At 33.7% G+C, this 14,952-nt stretch overlaps 1 protein-coding gene across 12 annotated transcripts in view; it reads left to right on the top strand.

Annotated features, from left to right (window-relative positions):
- LOC106095879 (protein retinal degeneration B) overlaps nucleotides 1–10,228 on the top strand; it is a 75,889-nt gene extending 65,661 nt beyond the window's left edge. For 10 of the 12 annotated variants that reach the window (XR_001222817.2, XR_001222812.2, XR_001222816.2 and 7 more), the window contains 2 exons: nucleotides 2,776–3,326; nucleotides 7,787–10,228. Coding sequence is in view for 2 of the 12 variants with exons in the window: in XM_013263311.2 (XP_013118765.2) it covers nucleotides 1,693–1,750 (58 nt within the window). In the remaining 10 variants the exon portion in view is untranslated. Of the gene's footprint in view, nucleotides 1–1,692; nucleotides 1,929–2,332; nucleotides 2,524–2,775; nucleotides 3,327–7,786 lie in introns of those variants that run through there. The other 2 variants (XM_013263312.2, XM_013263311.2) reach the window with 2 other exon arrangements.
- Nucleotides 10,229–14,952: the final 4,724 nt, after the last annotated feature.

Here is a 14,952-nt window from a genome sequence, read left to right as displayed (position 1 = left end):
CATGAAACTAATTTCATTTACTTGTGGGGCAAATTCTAAATTTAACAAATCTTATACTTTTCCGTCAAATTTTATACACTTGTTGCGAAAATATTTTAAATTGTACTATTTACAATTACTTTAATTTTCTCATTTTTAATGTTTTTTGTTATAAATAAAGGGTTTCATTCTATCAATGAAATCCGTTTCATTCATTTAATGAAGCCAAAAATCATTAACTTTTAAATAACGTAAATTTTCATTGCATGTATGGAACATTTCGTTATGTTAATGCTTTTCTAGCATCTTTTCATTGCATCAGTAAAAACAAATCAATGAAACCCGTTCAATAATGCAATGAACCGTTTTTCTTTCAGTGTTCAACGTTTGTGTAAAAACAATGACACCTATCCTTAATCTCGCATTGTCCAAGAATGGTTGCTTTCCTTTTGTTCCAAAGTAGTTGAAACTCCAGAATTCTACTCCTGCAGTCTTTTTATAACAAAACTTTTTGAAGAAATAGGTTTCTCACGAACTCGTCGATCCATATAGTGGCACAAATTTCGTCATTGTCTTTACACAAAAGTTAAAGGTGGATAAAATTTCTATTTGCTAATAAATTCGCTTTATTGTTTATCATTCTATCGGTGAACAAAAGTTTTCTAGACTCTTTGCGGAAAAATCATCTGCACGCCTTTTTTGTATTTTAAGGAACAAATAAAATTAAACGTTAATTCTTTTGTGCTGGATAAAAATAATAAGTAATCAACAATGATCAAAAAGGATCAGTTTAACAAATTTGAATTTATGCTGAATTTTTAATTCACAAAACATTACAAAATACCGAATATTAATGGCATTTACTGTAGCTGAATCGAATAAGAAGGTGATTCTGAGTCGATCCCTATACCTACAAATGGAATGGGCCTATCTCTCTTCCTTCGGATGTAAAAATAGAAAATACAGTTTCGTTGAGGCGAATTTCATATAATGGCACTGGCAAAAAATAATCCAATATAATACCCTAAATTAATTTTTGACAGTGAAGTTGTGTTCAGAATTATTGTTAGATATTATGGAAGATGTTCCAGAAGATAAAAGGGTACGGTGTGCCTAATATTGAGTGCATACCTTCATTAATTTTCGAGCAGGATTTCAACAGGCCAATCAAAGAACAATCATAGTTCGAATAAAAAATATCCAATAATGATCATAAAGAACTAGATCTTGTCATCCTATGATGACGGGTCAAGTCAACTCATAGAATACTTTTTATTGCTAAAAAAATGCTAGAATAAAATAAATTCACTCCATAGACCCTACAAAAAAACCTCTGCAGTTCTTATGGATTTGAACCAATAAACAAAAAACAAGGTAATCTGCACCATTCCTTGCATATATCCATCCCTCCACAAACCCGAAAAAATGTTTAAAATCCCTATTGGAATCTCTGTTAATACTCGTTTGTATGTATGTAAATACCTATAGTCTTAAGAAGCCTTGTGCTTGTTGGTTGTCGTTATTTTATAATCGGCACAATTGTCTTTCTTTTTGGTTTATTTAGCTGTTACGTTGCCTTTTTTTTTTTTGTTTTTTGGTTCTTTCGTTTTTATTTGCTTTGCTTATTTGGCCACTGAAAGTATATTTTGTAAACAGAATTTATAAATTATGATTTGTTCGAAATTTTATTTTCCTATAACTTTGCGGACATAGCAATACATTCGATCCAACCAACACAGCCAATAACATGCAAGACTATGATGAAGACTAGATGGCGAGCTCGCATTTGTGTGCGTGCGGCTTGTGGAGGGAAGATTCGATTGGCAGCGACTTGCAATGTTTTATAATTTGGAAGACCTAAACTTTTACTTTGGCTTTATCTTTAAGTATTGATTTGTGGTTATAGTGAACTTTGAAATTAATCCAAATATATCTAAACAATAACCAAACACCTGCCTAACTACCTGCCTACCTAACTACTTACTAAGAACTACCTACCTGCGTATGAAACTTGCCACTAACCAAAATGAAATGTTTTTAAATGCGTGTTTTTCTTTCTATCGTTTTTTCGTTTTGGTTTGAAAATTTCATACTTTCCGTTTTTCTTTTCTTTGTTTTCATTTTCTGCGTTTTCTTGGGTTATCTCACCTGCATATGCCTACTGTCACTTCCCAACCCTGGCCTCCTATACCCAACCACTTACCCATCCACCAACTCACCTCAACCGTTCAATGTATGGCAACCCTAACTAACATCACTACCACTATCCTGTCCTGCAAATCACAACAAACACGAAACCACCTTACCCTCTATCCCCACCAACCACCCAAATCATCGGTTTTATTTGAATTAGGCTGCATGAGCAACAGGATGCTTAAATCTGCAATTTAAGGTGCCGTCATAGAAACACAAGGACACAGATGATGTTGTTGTTCTCGTTGTCGGACAAACCCTCCCCATAAAAAATAAAAAACAAAAACACAGCAGACGAACAATCACAGCAAACGAACAAAAATAAAGAACAGATGAACAATTAGTATTTAATGAATGTTGTGTTTAAACCAAAAACAAAATACCAGTAGTAGAGAAATCCTTGCATTTCACCCAAAACAAAAAAAAACCAAAAACCCAACAAACAACCTACCAGTTGATATTCCAAGAATTTATAATAATTTAATTTGTTACCAACTTGTATCTATACCCCCACTCCACAACACAAAAAAAACCCACCAACCAAATCAAACCAAATGTCATCATCGAATGTCACCACCAACAAACAACCTATCAACCATGCAGCAACGAGACCGGTCTATCTTCGCCAATACGCAGTGGTTACCTGAAGCGCAAAACCTATTTTGGACACCAACACTAATCCTCGCAGAAGCGACAACAGCACAGCTTCACTCCTACCTACCAACCAACTCGTCCAGATGGTCTGTCCAGCTACAACCATGATACTCGGTGGTATCGCTCGCAGCATCATGTTCATCATCATATCCTCTTCTTTCCCCAAAATAAAACTAGAAAATTATAGATGTTACTTAGAGAGAAAAAAAGGGAGAGTTCTATCCACTCATGCCAGCAACTATCTACCACCTCAGCTTCCCAAGCCATCAGAATAGCCGAGTTCATTTGCCAAAATTCTACCGAAGCGATTAACCACAAGCAAGCATAGCCTCCTAATCTGAAAAGTGCGCCAATGCATTGTACCATAGCAGAGGACTTAGAGTGCGTCAGTGCGTTCAAACTAATTACCAAACTATTATAGAAAACAAACAAACAATCAATCATTACTCAAAATTAGATATTAACCAAAAACTAAAAAGACGTCTAATATAAGTCACGCAGTAAGTAATCAGCAACCGCATTTTCAAATTTAACCAAATCTGTATATCTTTTGTACATTGGATTCTTTTCCATTTCCATGTGTCTCTACTTCAATTATTATCAATAAATGAGTACCAATTTTCAGGAAATCATCTCAATACCCAGTGAAGGACAATGGATTTGGATTGAGTAACTTTTACTTACATTTTACTTTTAGCTTTCTCAAATGTAATTTAAACTCGTTTGATTGCTTTGACTATTCCTTGATTTAGGTTGAAACAGAATGACGCCAAAATCATAGTGCCCTGGCCAAAGAAAAGCTACCGTAACTTCTCATTTCACCTTGGAAACTCTGACGTGACATAAATTTATATATAACACATTAAATGGCTCGTAAAACATTGTATTTGCATAGATGGCTGTGTTGCAATGTGGTAAGGCCTTGGTAAGCACGCCATCTAGTGATGGCAAAATATCGCTGGCACTATCGATATATTTATTTTTGTCTGAATATCGATTGATATTTTTCCTTCCATTGCTATCGGCAAAGTTAATTTTTTTGCAAAACGTAAGCGATCCCACACTGAAAGTATCCAATAAGATACGTTGCGCCTATAGAGGGTGCTATTTTCATCCGAATGGGCTAAAATTTTGTTCAATGATTTCTCTCATGACTCCCAACTGACAATTTTCAATATAAATCGATCTCCTGGCTTTTACTTCTCATTTTCATTTAAAATATAGATGATGGGAAATCAACGATAGTATCGTTAATGTCGATACTTTTTATTAGAAATATCGAATGTTGCGATTGTCGATAGTTTGCCAACTCTAACGCAATCATGGGATGTATGGAAGGCAGGTTCGATTCCAAAAAAATCTGTAGCTACTTAAGAAAAAAAAAATCAGAGCATTAGTTTGATTATGGATAGCTTTTCATCATATTCGGCCTGAAGCCATTATACTTGCATATCAGATAAGAATACTCTAGGTTTTCAAGTAGTATTCCACCAATTGATGGAATTGGTTCAAACAGATCTTGAAGTGTAAACGTTTTAGCCAAATCGAATAAGAATTTGTGAATTCCCTAAACTCAAGAAGTTAAATTCGCTGGGAAGGTTTATATGTCATATATCAATAACAAGTGTTTGTACAAAATCTGTAGTGGTAGATTACTAGTTTAGAAAGTACTTGGACAGACGCAGATAAAACCTTTTAGAATATCATTGTCACGTTTATTCTCAATCCTACAAGTACATCAGGAGGCCACCGTAGCGCAAAGGTTAGCATGTCCGCCTATGTTCGAAACCTGGCGATACTATCAGAAAAAAATTTTCAGCGGTGATTTTCCCCTCCTAATGCTGGCAACATTTATGAGCTACTATGCCATGTACAACTTTTCTCCAATGAGGTGTCGCACTATGGCACACCGTTCGGTGTGTTCGGCCCTTTATCATTGAGCTTAAACTTGAATTGGACTGCACTCATTGATATGTGCGAAGTTTGCCCCTTTTCCTTAGTGGAATGTTCATGGGCAAAATTTGCATTTCTACAAGTATATCAGCTACTACGTTTCTTGCTTTTGTAATGTTTGTTTTACATTTTGTATGGCCTACAGCTTGTCACGATATTTCTGTGTTGTGATAACAACTTTCCGTCTTCATCCAACAATCAATGGCTAAAATGAGATGTTTCAGGGCGGCCTGGTTGGTGCATAGATAAATAGATTAAGTGGGTCGTGTTGTTCCTGGTTACATACGGGGCACACATCCTGCACGTTGGCGTTTTCCCTTGCCAAAAGAAGTTTGTGTGGCTAAATCTACCGGATCGTTCTTGTGCACAACTACTTTAGTGAGTTGAATAGAGGTTTGCTTCGACTTCGTCGTCATGAATGAGTTCCATTAAAAAACAGGCAGAATATTTCTTGCATATCAATAAGTCCTGCCCGATTCTACATTAAACTTAATGCGACTCCAAACTGCATGCCACTTACCGACATCTCTTTACACATATGGGTCTAAGAATATTTAAATATGAACCACATATTTTGATACCTATGTGCTATATTCATATACCAATTCTAGAATTCCGTCTTTTGTTGTAAATAAAGTTAAAAAACGTATGCAAATCTTCTATGATGGGTAGATGATATATTTAAACCGGGAGAACCTAACAAAATTTGTACTTGTTTTTGATGTTAAAGTGAAAAATAATTTCCGCACATAATAAATTGTTCGTAAATAGTGAGGTATCATTTTTTTATAAAAACAATTAGTTTCATAATTTTTTATCCTAACTTCCTTCCAATTGTTTCGATTAATTTTTCCCAAATTGTATAGTCTCATTCTCTCTTTTATTTCAATTCAGAATACCTACCTTTTTCCCTGGGAGGTATTTTCTTTTTTTCGAAGTTGGTTTAGAATAAAGGCAAAAGGGAGTAAGGAAAAAATCCCAAGGAATTGTTATTCAGAATGGAGCTGTATATTCTTACCAAGAACTTCATTCAGCACTGCCTGTTTGAAATACTAGTTTAGATTAGTATGCCATAAGATTCACACAAAAATTTTCCTTATCATTGGTCTAAATTTTCAATCGAGTGCCATTCATTCAAATGATAGAGGTCTCCCGCTGAGGAAATGTTCATTTAAAAATCCTACTGCATGTATTTTTAAAAAATTAGTTTTTGTCATTTAAACTTATACTTTTATTTCATATACGAGGTCTGTTAATTAGAAAAGGTGAAAAAGAAAATTTCTCAAAAAATTTTTATTTATTAATTTTTTGCCCTTTAAAGTATACTCTCTAGGTATACTACGAGTACACTTGTGTCAGCTTTTTCTCTTATCATCAAAGCATTCTGTCATGCATTATTAGGTATAGACTTAAGCTCTCTCAGCGATTCGGATTTTTTTGTCCTCTAGCGTCGCAAAACGGAACAGGAAAAACTGATTGGTATTCCTTTAGGTCAAAAAATAACAAATCTAAATCCCGCACTTTTTTTTCCAAATTCCGAGCTCTTTCTTCGTATTAATTTTTGCCAACTACGCATAACTTCGACAGTGGGAAAAACGCATGGTGCACTAAGCTACACTTATAGAAAGAACCATTGAACAAAATGATGACATTAAATTGACTTAGTGCGGCGTTTTGGTCTTGATGTTCATACACTCTTACCTACTAATTATATATGATATGTCAATAACGTAATGACGTAAAACTTCCCCAGATGACCATGGGACGTTCAGCAATTTTATAACAAGCTTCACTGCCACATGCTTCATGACGAAAATATTCAAATATTGTATAGCAAGAGGCAATGTACCGAAATTCTTTGTAACTTCTCTAATAGAGATTTGACGATTCCGCATGTTCTCAACATAAACATTTTCATTGGAATGAGATGTGATGTATATTCCAGCAACGTCATTCACATCTTTTAGACTTGCGTTGAAAAGCTGATACCATTTGTAAACATATTTTTATTTCACAATACACTCACCATGTCCTTATCAAAATTTCAATTGCTTTTGAGCACTTTTTTCCATTCTTACACACAATTTGAAGCAAATTCTTTGATTCCGTTCTTTCTACAACAGTACCCAGTCGAGCAAGCAAAACACGCCTTAATAGTATGCAACTTACAACAAACTCAACTAAGAACATTTCTTCGAAAGCACATAGCCCGAAACTTTTCAAACTCACCTTTTCCATTGAGCAGACCTCCGGTACGATAATAATATAATACAAATTATCAATAGAAATCGATTGAAAATCATTTTATTTACTTTTTCTGCCAAAAGGAAGATTGAGAAAGAGAGAGAGTGGAGCTAAGCACCAGAATGGAGGAGCATACATACGAAAAGAGATTGTCTGTTGTGCCTACCATTCATGGCTTGTTAATTTGTGGTATACGAACCTAAACCCAACTGAAATGTAATCGGGTGCTTAAGTTGGAACTACCGGCAAATTCTTGTAATTGCAACAAAAAACTCTTTTTTTAATCTCATAAATATAAAGTCGCTTTGCACTGAGTGATTTTCACAAAATCACAAGCCACGAATGGTAGGCCCGACAGCACTATTGCGGGGTCCTGTCTAGGTTTTTAAAGGTCTACTAATGATATATTGTCTGCGACCAATTTCTTTTCGGGATTTAATGAACAATCTTACATTCTGGTGTCATTCATTCTCCTGGTTTAGTTAGACCAGGACATTGAGGCATTGAGGCAAAAGTTGCGTTAATATAAACTGACATACCTTAATAGACATACATGAAAATATATTTTTTTAATTAATACAGATTCTAAACTTTTACTTGGCTTTAGGAAAAGTTCATACAAATGTAAAGATTTTCTATATTCTTTAATAATTTCTGAAACATGGAAATGACCAGTCACCGTTGTCCTTCACTGTGTTTTTTAAATGATCAGCTTAAATATCTAAACTCAATTTTTAAAAATGCTACCATTCGGTCCTTACAGGTACCTGGCTAGAAAGACTGTATCCTCCTGTTGTTTGATGGTATTACAAACTACATAAAAGTCCCTCACAAAACCAGTAAAACATTAAAAACAAACCAATGAAATTAAAAAACGAAAATAATTTAAATTTTAATGAAGCTGTGGCGGTGCACTTTTATGCAACTGAAATGGGACATTTGAACCTACTACATTGTAAGTAAACCATAAACCCATCTCCAGTGCACAAATGACGCGAGTAAGCATGGAGTCAACATTAAAGCCTGCTCATCATGTTTTCCCGCATTGGCTATCCTTTCAAAGAGAATACGCTTAATGAAGTTTGCATCAGACACTGATGCAGCAGCATAGCAATAATCGTTTAGCAAGTATCCGTGTACTCAATCTACTCACTATCCCACTTCCCACGTATTGTATGTAGTCATTGTAGGGATGTATTGTTATTTCCTTGTTCCAATTTATTATATCCTACACACACAGCCACCTGTGTATTTACATAAAATGTAAGAATAGTTAATGTTATTTGTTAATTATAAGAGTCAAAATCACCACCAAATCGGACCAGTTTCCTATTATTGGTTTCTCATTGAAAGGCGCTTATATGTATCTCAGTATGTTTGTCTTAGACTTAGACTACACCATGATACACCCACTTGCATCCATCAAAATAGATGTAGATTAGTTCAATAGAAATGAATGCTATTTTTTAAGAAATTTTTTCTTGGAAAAATCCTTTGTTGATCCATTGGGAAAATGCTGTCAAAAGCAATGCAAGGAAAATTGCTTGAGGTTCTGGCATGCAAAGTTCTAATTAATAATTGCCAATACTTATTTTTCCAAAAAAAAAGACTCATACCTACGATATTTAAAAAAACTCTTCAACTCCAATCGCCTTGAAAATGATTACCGGCGATGATCGAAATATTGGTCGTAAAAATAGATATATAATTAAAAAGTATCCGAGTCAAAAGTTGAGGAAATAATAAAAAAAAATATTTTTTTTTGAAAAATAGAGCAGTATTTTACTAGTATACACGCTTTAAGAGTATGCTTAATATCCAGCATAGAAAGATCAATTTATATGAGAGCTATATCCGTTTTCAAAACTATCTCTAACGTTTTTGGAAAATTTTTGTTTGTTTCTATTTCGAGACGAGCTGGATTATCGGACATTTTTTGGAAAATGTCAATGTCAACTTGTGATGCCAGTTTATTTATGGATTGAAAGAGTTCTGCATCATCACTGACTTTACGACCACTTTTAAAGTTTTACTCGTTGACAACAGAACTCTGCAACTTTTAGGTATTTTCCATATCCTAAGGTTTTTAGTAGGAGTAGAGAACTTTTTTCCAGCATTGCTCTAGTAGCAAGCGATTTACTGGGGCAATGCTGATACTCATAATTTACCATATGAGAAAATCGACAGCGTAACCTGATATCGAGGAAAGATCCCCAATAAATGCATATTTATGCTTGAGAGTGAATGAGTATTCGGGATCAACGTGGGTAATTTTGTATTATATAGCTTTCGTTTCTTTGCTAGTAGTTATATATTGGATATGTGAAACATGAACAAAGTAGTAAATAATCTGTATTTGAAATATGTGTTTCCTTCATTTCATTCATGGTCAAAGAAAACATAATCCATATACTGAGTATTATGGCTAATGTGGGGTGCATTTGTGTACGCCCACATGCATTATGTACATATTTACCAACATAAGACCATCATAGATTTACACATTACACTAATTATTCAAAAAAAGAAACACTACGTACATAGTATTGTCCCACCATTACCTGAATAAAACATGGTAAAAATAGTACAATTCACAAAATAATTAACTGAAACCAAATAAAAGAAAACAAATAACAGAGAGTTTATCTATTTTAACTATATAATTCATATTTTTGGAAGTCCTCATCATCAAACCGACAAACGTAACTCATAAATTGAGCAATCACTTTTTGAACAGAACAAAAATGCAAAAACAAATAAAAAAATATGTAATTTTGATGTGATTTTTTGAAACAAAAATAAAAATTCAAAACGACAAGTATTTCTAAAATATGTGTATTTACATGGAACTAGTAAAAACATGGTACAGCAAAATATCCATAAATAATTGCAAACATATATTTTCATGATATGATATTAAACACACAACAAAAAGCTAAACAAAAATATGACAAAAAAATAAACAAAGTATTTACTAAACTGTATGATGTATTTATTTAATTAATCCGATATGAACAAGAAAATATATTTAAATATGTATTTATAAGCTTATATTTATTGACGTTGTTGGCAAAAGAAAAAACTCAAAAAAAAACCAATGCAAAAATTTCAATTCCACAACATGAGGGAAAATCCCAAATCTTTAAAAACAGAAAAGAATAAAAATACACTGAAACTCAAACAAATACAAAAAATAACATTTCAATCAGAGAATCGTTTGGAAAACAACTCTAATAATATTGTCTTAAGACAAGCAACCGATTATGAATCAATTTTAAGCCGAAATAAAATTTGCAATAAAAACGTCTTGTTATTTAGCGAAAAAAAAAGTTCAAGCCTTTCTCGTCAGAGAATATTTAAAAATTCAATCTGGTAAGTATAAAACAAATATATCAAAACTCCACACTTAAAGTCTGCAAATCCAATATCTGAAATTGAAAAGCTATTAAACGTTGCAGCAAAAGCCAATTTAAGTTTTCTTTTGTAATATCAAAACATTTCCAAGCTGAAATAAACGTTAGACAGAATTAGAGGACCATAGTGATTGATCATGGATCGTGGCATGCAGTTAACGAACAAAAGCTAAAAAACAGAGGGTAGTCAAATTGGAAGGCATTGACTTTGGTCAATTTCATGTGGTGTAGTAATAAATAAGGATAATCAAAAAAAAAAAAAAAATATACGCAACAAAATATGAAAGTAAAGAAAAATATACCACCCTCAACACAATTTATAAATGGGAAATATATACACCAAAAGCCTGCGCAACACCATTTATATCTGATTTCAAGACACACTAACAATCATACAGTATTTCAAGAACTGAACTCTTCGTTTAAAAATACAACATTGTATAAGACAATTGAGAACTGAGTCAAACAGATAAACAAGACATCAAGTAACGAGATGAGTGAATGCATAAAATGAGCCCTTCAGCGAAGAGAAAGATTGATTTGGATTTCAGTAAGTGCACGTTGTACAATGCATGTATTCGGGTACATTTTGCTTCAGCTAGAGTCGCTTCTTGTCATTTGATTTGGAAAAATGCATGGCTAAACATGGTTAAACTCCTGACAACGAGACGCTTTCATATACATCGAGTACAGCGAATAATTTCTCATAACTCACGATGAATTCGAGATACAAAATACTCCTAAATACTGAATGGTGGTTGTTCTTCAAGATTATCTACTCAACAGCAACTTGTTCGTTTTACTCTATCTTCAGTGTCTCGCTCTTCAGTAGTCTTGAAATACAACATCATGTGGGTTCAGTGTTCACGAGTTCAGTAAAAACGGTCATCAATGTATGGTTTTGTGCAGGGCTTTGTTTATAAATCATTACACACACATTGAAAGGTTATTCTTTGACAATCAAAGTTTTCTGGGTAACAGGTTTTGGCTATTTTGTGTGTTGCTAATGCCAGATGTTCGTTTTAAGATGAGATATTGGCGGTTGGTGGTTTACCTTTCTTCGAAGAAAAGTATCCTCGTATGATCCAATGTTCGTCTCAAAAAGGCATGCTTCTACCATTGCACAGCTCAATAATTATTGAGTTGGAGGAAGCATTTTATCTTTTTGGGGCGTATCGGACTGAAGCTTTGATTCATTCTTCGAAATCACGATCTCCATAGCCTGCGCAATGCATTTATAACACGACACATTTCGCCTTACCTGTTTAAAAAGGATTTAATTTACTTTCTATTTTTAATAGAAGCAAAAACAAAACCTATTGGTTTCAGCAGAACAAAGAAATCCAACGACAAAATAAAATAACCAACATAAAAAGAAGCGCAGTATAATAAATCAACGATAGATTTTTGTAAACGATACGTTCGAAACTGTCTGCAACTGATCCCATTCTGACAACGTCTAGTGCACAGTGTTTTAAAGTTTGTAAAAAGCGTTGGTGTGCTACTGAAAATCGAACCTGCGTTCCATGCATCCCTTACCGCGACACATTGCACTGCTGTATAAGGTTGGTATTAGAATGTACATTTATTTGTATTATTCGATTGGTCGTTATTTCGATTAATGGTTTATTTCAATATGCAGCATATCGATTTTTTTTTTGTTTATTTGAAAGGTAACAGAAGATTGACTAATCGTATAACGATTAGTCGAGTGTACAGCCATTTGGGTATAAATACACATTTTGTGGGATGATGGTCATAACGATCGGTGGAGTTATCATCAACGCGCGCACAGAATCATGCCCGCCTGATGACAATTAGGTTATGTTATTTACCATTCAAGCGGATTCGCTAGCTTATGGATAAATAAAAAGCTCTTCCCTCCAAATGTTTTGTACTTAAACGTGGGCAGCACTGACACACACATAATCAAATGCCTACAAAACAAACAAAACAAATGTGATTTTTTTAAAATCATTACCAATTTTTCCATTTATTAATTAATTATTGAATAAATATTTTGCGTTCTTCTTCTATTAGTTTTGTCATTCAAATTGAATCATGACACCATATGTTTTAATAAACTGCGATGGTAAGCGGCGATTAGATTGGCCACTTAGAATAATCAAGGATAGCATTTTTCTTCATACAAACTAAGCGAGAAAATCCGCTTAATGGGTAAAGAAAACACCCCTAATATGTTCAACAATGCCTGTTCATGACAGTGACATCATTGGAGCATGATTTTGCGACGTTTTTTTCTATCAGTGTTGAGTGTCAAAAACTGATTACTTTTAAAAATATTTCCTATTGGATTTGCTAAGGCCGGCCCGAATCTTATGCATATATCCTCCAACATGGATCGTATGTAACAAGTTCTTTGAATTAAATTTTTTTAATATATATTAGGTTGCCCAAAAAGTAATTGCGGATTTTTCATATAGTCGGCGTAAAAAAAGTATATTTGATTAAAGTTCATTCTAAAAGTTCTAAGTTTACTTTCTTTTAAAAAATTCGCAATTACTTTTTGGGCAACCCAATAGGAACTATAACAAGTTATGGACCGATATTTTCCGTTCTCATGGTTATTAGAATTCATACAATATATTTCGCTTATAGTCCACACCGCATATAGTAGAATTTAAGATATAGTCCAATATCTTAAGTTTGTCGCATCGAATATAGTCGATTTACTCCTAAATCAATCGTTATATAGTCCATTAGTGATATTGTCCATTTTTATTTAAAAGCCATATGGAGCACTCATAACATATTGGGTTGCCTAAAAAGTAATTGCGAATTTTTTAAAAGAAAGTAAATGCATTTTTAATAAAACTTAGAATGAACTTTAATCAAATACATATATAATTGCCATTTTGTTCGATAACCTTTTGCCATCTTTCTGGCAAATTTAGTATTCCACGCTCATAGAACTTCTGGCCTTTATCTGCAAAAAACTGAACATAGTGCGATTTTATAGCCTCATCATTGCCGAAAATTTTACCATTTAAGGAGTTCTGCAAAGATCGAAATAAATGGTAGTCTGATGGTGCAAGATCAGGGCTATATGGTGGATGCATCAAAATACATCGTTTGGTTCCTTGGAAGCAGCTCAAAATATACCACACCCTCCCAATCCCACCAAACAGACAGCATAACCTTCTTTTGGTGGATATCAGCCTTTGAAGTGGTTTGAGCTGGTTCACCATGCTTGGACCATGATCGTTTTCGACTAACATTGTTGTAAACAATCCATTTTTCATCTCCAGTTATGATTCGTTTTAAAAACGGATCGAATTCATTGCGTTTAAGGTGCATATCACAAGCGTTGATTCGGTTTGTTAAATGAATTTCTTTCAATACATCTGATACCCATATTAAAATTGACGCCAAACAAACAAATGTAAACAAAATTTCGCGCACTTTTTTTCTAAAGCAAGCTAAAAGTAAAAGTAACAGTAACTGACAGAAGAAAGATTGCAATTACTGAGTCACAAGCTGTGAAAAAATTTGTCAACGCCGACTATATGAAAATCCGCAATTACTTTTTGGGCAACCCAATATATTATACACAAGTTATGTAAGATATATATTGTAATTTAAGAATGTACACATTGACAAATGCTGTGTTCCAGATGTGAAACAAAAGATCGAATAATATGCAATTATTTCAAGTTATTGACCGATTGAAACTATACTTGGCATTGATGTTGGAAGTCATAACACAACTCAGGACGTCAAATCTCGTCCAAATTAGATTGGAATTGTGCCCTTTAGTCAATAAGTCAAATTGGAAGACTGGTTTATAGAAGAGCTAATTCTAAACATGTACCGATTCCGGCCATTTACAATGAAAAGTTTTTGTGCAACATTTCGAACAGCTAGATATACTCGTTCGAATTTAAGTGTGATTTCGGGAGACAGTCGGAGGACACCTCTAGATGAACTTGTAATGTCATGTCGATTAAAATTACTATACTATTATCTAGGATCTTGATAAAAATTTTGAAGAGTTATAACTGTATGCAGAAGTAAGTATATAATGGAAGGTATAAAAAGTCTCAATAAACAAAGTGTAATCTCTTAACACCGCATATGGTCGACAAGCAACTATTGTCCAAATTATGGACTATCAGACCAGTTCCAATAACCGCAATCGCAAAAATTTGCGAATTTAACTTTTATTTATGTTCCGGTAATCGAAATCGCAAAAATTTTCCGGTTTCAAAGCGGTCAAACTTGCGTCTGCGAATGTAGAACCAATGCACTGATTTCCTTATAAATATTAAAATTTTTATATATAGAGCTTCACTATCTATAGAATTATATGGCATCTTAATAGCTCAGTTTTATGTACTTTTTACATAGAATTTTGGTTTATTTAACAACACTTTAAATTCACCCCTGTCGCTTTTGGTTTATTCAGCGAATTCACTATAAATACACAGGAAATATCAGCTGACTAGATAACACTTTTCTGCAAAATATTGCAATTGACGTCAGTTAAATTTAAAAA

Source organism: Stomoxys calcitrans, chromosome 4 (genome assembly GCF_963082655.1).
Source record: "Stomoxys calcitrans chromosome 4, idStoCalc2.1, whole genome shotgun sequence".
Taxonomy (NCBI): Eukaryota; Metazoa; Arthropoda; class Insecta; order Diptera; family Muscidae; genus Stomoxys; species Stomoxys calcitrans.
The sequence above is the reverse complement of the archived record's forward strand: the minus strand, read 5'-3'. Positions and strand labels throughout refer to the sequence as shown.